The 6,000-nt window shown below is 42.3% G+C and overlaps 1 protein-coding gene across 3 annotated transcripts in view; it reads left to right on the top strand.

Annotated features, from left to right (window-relative positions):
• The first annotated feature begins 4,908 nt into the window (after positions 1–4,908).
• Positions 4,909–6,000, top strand: part of RIF1 (replication timing regulatory factor 1) — a 46,161-nt gene continuing 45,069 nt past the window's right edge. For 2 of the 3 annotated variants that reach the window (XM_033111810.1, XM_033111807.1), the window contains exons 1-2: positions 5,176–5,271; positions 5,430–5,543. In XM_033111810.1, the coding sequence (XP_032967701.1) occupies positions 5,246–5,271; positions 5,430–5,543 (140 nt within the window). In that variant the 5' untranslated portion in view covers positions 5,176–5,245. Of the gene's footprint in view, positions 5,059–5,175; positions 5,272–5,429; positions 5,544–6,000 lie in introns of those variants that run through there. The other variant, XM_033111808.1, reaches the window with a different exon arrangement.

The raw sequence follows: 6,000 nt of genomic DNA, 5'->3' as shown, positions 1-6,000 counted from the left end.
GTTGATCAATTGAACAGGATTAAGACCAGTTCTCATGGTTACTTGTTGTCATGGCTTCTTAATAAGCAGTGTTTTTTTACATTTGTGGGGACTCTTTTATTCTCAGTCCTCTTTTTGTCCTCATTCAACCAAAGTTGCAACAGAGACGACAAGTCCAGATCTTCAACCACTGTTGTTGATTGTTCTTAAATATGAAGTTTCCTTTGTGGAGATAATGGTTTTTAATTTGCACATTGATCATTGTGACTTTATCAAAATTTAGTTTTTGTCTTTGAATCATAAATCACTGTTAGTGCAGTGGCTGTGTGAAAACATTTACTAGTTTGGATAACACATTGAACAACAGTGAGACAAACAAGTAAAGCCAGAAGTACCTGCAATATTAAAAGGGAGAGGGACATATGTACTCCACAACCATGAACCAAGTTTCACAAGTCTGATGAATAAAACAAGATCATGACTATATCTCTAACGATTAGGAAATTCTTTAACTATAGCCCTTAATTTAACTCTAGACCAGGATTTTTAAAAATTGAGACATAATTGATAGGCTGGGATTTTAACTTAAAATATCCATCAACTGATAAATGGAAAAACAAAATGTGGTATATCCATTCAACGGAGTATTATTTGGCCATAAAAAGACTTTTGTTTCTCTCTCCATGAATATGTTTTGATATACAGGCAAAGGATTTCTGCAATACATAGGTGGGTTCTTTCAAAAATAGATATTTGTATTTCAATTTTCAATAAAATTAATAGTTTAAGAGCTATCCTATGGAGATTAAAGAAAATTTATGCCTTGCACACAGTAGGAATCTCAAACTTTGGTACTGAAACAAATCATTCAGGGTACATATTAAAATTTCAGATTACTGGGCTTACCCTGGGACTTCTGGTTCAGTAGGTCTGAGAGGTATAACCCAGATATTCGCATATAAAGAAGCTCCCTTTTGATTCTGAGGCAATGATCCTGGAACTACACTTTGAGAAATATAGCATTAAATTACTGCTGATTGGCTGTAGTCTCATTTTTTTTTTTAAACTCTTTATTTTATTTTAAGTGTGTTTTTCCAGGGCCCATCAGCTCCAAGTCAAGTAGTTGTTTCAATCTAATTGTGGAGGGCACAGCTCACAGTGGCCCATGTGGAGATCAAACCCGCAACCTTGTTAAGAGTACTGCGCTCTAACCAACTGAGCTAACTGGCTGCCCCTGTAGTATCATATTTTTAATGTGGGCTAGGAAGCTTATTTCAATGAATAATTGGCATTTTAAAAAACCATTCGTGGTTTTATAACATATTGTTTTAAGTTGAATCTGAGAAATCAACGTTTCCATGGCTAACATTTTCTGAATATTTATAACATGTACTCATTATTTAAGCAATTTCCATGTATTAACTTACATATACATCACAAGTCTATGAGGTAAGTGCAACAATTCTGATTTTACAGCAAAGGAAACTGAGACAGAAGAGGTTGAATAACTTTCCAGTCGTACAGTTAAAAAGTTATAGAGTCAGGATTCAAACCTTATCAATCAGGCTCCAGGTTTAGCCATTATGCTATGTTGTTTCCCTCTTTTCACTTGAACTTGAAAGAGCTCATTTTTCTCATCTAAAAATGAGTTGGCTTAGTCATTAATGGTAGGAACTCTCTACATAGCTCAGCGGAAAGAGTGAAACTCTCTTGTCCTGATAAGACCAAAGGTCTGTTAAAGGATTAAAGCACCTCTTAGTTAATACTAAGTTAATACAATTAGTTAATACTTAGTTAATACAATTTGATAACATTGTAGAGTAAGTCTGAATGTAAGGGTAACAGATTTCATGTTAGTCATAGGGCATGTTATTATTAGCTGTGTATATTTATTGTATGTGGACTAGTGATGGGATTAAATAATCTTTAAAACCATTTTTTTCCCATCTATTAATTATTGAGAAGCCCATCATGGAATCTTTTAGCAATACAGAATTAAAAAGCTAAAAAGACCTACAAGTATGGTTTTTCTTTAAATCTAGTAAAGTAGTTATCATGTTGGGTAATGTTACAAATGTCTCTCAGAACCCTTATACTCCACAATTTAAAAATGACAAACATTAAACTAATTCATATATTTCTGAAAAAGATTTGAGACTTTCAATTATTACAATTTATTGATTCATTCATGTAACAAACACTTTTTAAATACTTACTATGTGCCAGGATTTGTGTTAGGCACTGGATAATAATAATTATCATTTACCGAACTTTGATGCTGGTGCTTTTCTTCTCATTTTATCGATGCAGACATGGTGAAGCTAAGCATTTTCCTGAAAGATTTTAAGTCACACAGTGGCAGGGCCAGTACTTGAATCCTCATGTATCTGACTCCAAGGCTGGGTTCACTGCATTAAGTCCTGTAATTTGGATTACAGACGGATGCTTTATTTTACTAAATGAATTATTATAGGAGTCCTTCAGGTAGCGAGCATCCATAGGACTCTTTATATTGAATATTTTTTACAATGTTCAAGAGTAAATATACATGAAAACTATACCACTACAGTGCTTTATGCATGGTAGAGCTCATTAACATTGATAAATGAATATAGCTTAAATAGATTAGTTTTGGAGTTACACATAACTATATTAAAGTTATATTCTCTATTTTACTCTTTAAGCTTCACATGCTTATTTGTAAACCTGGAAAAGTACTCTATCTTAGAGCCTTTGTGAGGAATAAATGAGATAACGTATATAAAGCATCTAGCACTCAATACAAAGCAGTTAAAAAAAACACGTTATAATCTTGCAATGATACATTTAGGCTATAAATTGGGATTCTAGGTAGATACTGAGTGGAGAGATCCAAGAATTATTAGGTAGGAAGACTCATGAGGACTATTAGGGCACAAGTAGGAGAAAAGGAGTCATTGCTAGACGTATGATTATAAGTTTGATATTTGCTGTGATATTTGACATGTGGTTAAAGACAAGAATGGGGAAGTTAGAAAGGAGCATTGGATTGAAGGTGTAAGGCTTTTCCTCCCGAAAATGTTCTGAGGAGAAAAAGAGATATAAGATTTGGCAAGGCAAAGAAGATAGAAATTGCGTATTAGTTAAACGAATAGATGAAAAGATGGATGAAATAATACGTGAATTAATTCAAAATATATTTATTGACTGCCAGATACTATGAAACTATTGCAAGTACATGGTGATGGCAGCTTCCAGAATTTCTATAAAAGAGAAGTTTGGGAGTAGCAATCTGGTTGGAAGGGTATGGAGAAGGGTCTCTGTAGGGAAGCGGATTGCGTCTTGACTGTTCTTTTAGCACTTTAGATCTCTTAGCACTTTGAGAAAATACCAAAGAACAGGGAGGGGCACTGAATGAGATTGTGGCTGTGACTAATTCCCCTCAGGCTAAATTCAAGGCTGCCACTGTAGGGGTAGAGGTATATAACCAAACAGTAATGAATTAATGAGATATTCTTTTTAACAGATTTATGTACAAAGAGCTATGTCAGCATGGAGGAGGAAGCAGTTAATTCTCTATGAGGCTAGAGTAGAGGGAAGGATTTCAGAAACAGGTATGATTTTAGTTGACTCTTTCATCACACTTGAAAATTTGAATCAATGTGCTAAACACAAGGAAAAACATAGACCTTCAAAGACAGAAAAGTTAGAGATCCTGACAGACTGTTCAGAAACCGGCTTTAGTGGGGGTAAGGTTGGAAATAATGGTGGCCACATGCAGGCTTCCTCATTCCAAACATACACCTTAAGCCCTGCAGCAGGAACGTCCATAGCTTGGCTCACAAGAACTTGCATATTTCCTTCCCTCTCGTCCTTGGTTTTTGCTTTTCAGAAATAGGTTATGTATCCAGCGCTGGTGCAGCAGACACTTTGCTAGGTGCAGATAACACAGTGAAAGAGCAAAACACAGCCCTGAACTTTGGAGCTGACAGTTGTACTGTGTGTGGGTAAGCGGAGACTCAAGCCGGGTGCCAGGGATCCCTGAGGCCAGAGTGTACGGACCAGTTGCTGCGGGGCCTTAGATACCTGGTTTAAAGTGGATACAGTCCTGTGCGCTGCGTGGAACATTCCGACACCTACGAAAAGAGGAGCAGCATATTGATAGTCAGAACTGACTTTCCTTAAGGGTTTACAGCAGTTTCTCTCAGAGTCAAGTCCCAGCCAAGTCCCACCCTTCCACACCTGGGGCCTAATAGAATGTATTAGGTTGGTGCATAAGCAATTGTGGTTTTTGCCCTTTTTAACCTTTTAAACCACAATTACTTTTGCACCAACCTAACAGATCCTTGGGAGGAGCCACCCAATCTACTGAATCACAATGTCTAAGGGTGGGGCCCAGAAATCTCAAGTTTAATCGTGCATACCCCCAGGCCATGGTTATGTAGACTTGAGAGGTTATTGGCCTCTCCTACCTTTTCTTACTTCACTTTCACCTGACCGAGGTACTATTATTATCCCTACGTTACCGAGGAGGAAATTGAGGCACAGAAAGGTTGACTAATTTGCTAAGGCCACCCAGAAGAGGGTTGTAAGCTAGGCCAATCTAGACGCCACTCTTCGTCAAACATTACAGTGCAGTTACCACCTCCTCGTGAGACATGATTTGTTGCTAATACTTCAACAAGCACTGGGGACTTGGAGTTTGAAAACGGTCTGAGGATCCGCCAAATGTAATCGGCTGAACGTGGGCGACTCATTCACAGTTTCGAATTTCAAGTCCTTCCTCGGTTAAATTTAGGCCAGAACCCCTCCTCCCTCAAGGTGTGACCTGCGCGGCAGGGCCGGGCCCGGGCGGGAAGGGGAGGCGATCGATGACTTCGGCGCGCGGCGGGCGGCCTGTCGGACCTGCTCGAGCCTCTCCCGCCAGGCCTGCCGGCTCCCGCGCTCTCCTGGGCCCGCCCCCGCCGCCATCTTGGCCTCGGAGGGAGCGGGCTGCACGCGTGAGTAAACAGTCCCGGCCGGGAAAGTAGAGCTCTGGCTGCATCCGGGTGCTGCGAGGCGGCGGCGGAGAGGACGCAGTTCTGATCTTCATACGTGCGGGTAAATATCGGGGCACGGTGCTAGGCTGCGGGGAACCTTCAGTCTTGCGCCACCTCTGCCCCCTCGTGGCGAGATGCCCAGTTCTCCCGGCTCCTCCCGCCCCACGCCGGTCTCCTCCCCCTGTTGAAAGCTGCCCGGGAAAGTGGTGGCGGGAGAGGGCCTGGGCCGGAGCGCTGCGTGGGCCTGGATGCGTGTTGCGGGGCGTAGGAGGAGGTTAGGGTCTTGGGTTAGTGCGCCAGGGGCGTGGATGTGATTGGTGGGGCTATGAAGCCGGGGCGACGCGGGGATCTGGGACCCCGAACCATGCTGGGCCACCGCGGGGCTGTTTCCATCGGTCATTGGCTCTTCCCCTCTTCCGGTCCGTGCCTCAGGGTGGCCGACATGACGGCCCCGGGTCAGAGCCCCCTCGCGCCGCTCTTGGAGACTTTGGAAGACCCTTCCGCCTCCAATGAGGAGCAGACCGACGCTTACCTTACTCTAACCAGGTGAGGGACTCTGGGAGTGGCGCTGGGGTGTGTTCTGGGGGGTCTTGGGGAGGAGGTGGTTAGGGTGGGGCACCAAAAAAGTTTGTGTATTCTGGAAGTCGGGCAGCTGTGAGGACCCTGGGGTCGCGGGCTTGGGCGAGGGCTGGGGGTGGGTGCTGCTGAGTGACGTTCCCTGCAGCTGCTGCATTGCCTAAGGTGTACAAGGGGAATGAGGAAGCCTGCTTCTCTGTTTTGCAATCGAAGGATTAAAGGGTTTGGTTGGAAGTAGGCATGCTGGAAGAGTGGTTTTCTATGTAAGTCGTTTATGTATCGGGGACGATGTGGCAACCCAGATTTTTTTTTTTTAAATAGCAATAACCCGAGTTTTATTTTATTTGTGAATGCTTCGTGATATTCCCCCCCCCCCCCGAAAACTTTCTGCAGTTACTGGGAAATTGCTGGGATAGGATAACAAGTG

The sequence above is a fragment of the Rhinolophus ferrumequinum genome, chromosome 8 (genome assembly GCF_004115265.2).
Source record: "Rhinolophus ferrumequinum isolate MPI-CBG mRhiFer1 chromosome 8, mRhiFer1_v1.p, whole genome shotgun sequence".
Lineage (NCBI taxonomy): Eukaryota > Metazoa > Chordata > Mammalia > Chiroptera > Rhinolophidae > Rhinolophus > Rhinolophus ferrumequinum.
This window is presented reverse-complemented; position numbering and strand designations above follow the sequence as displayed.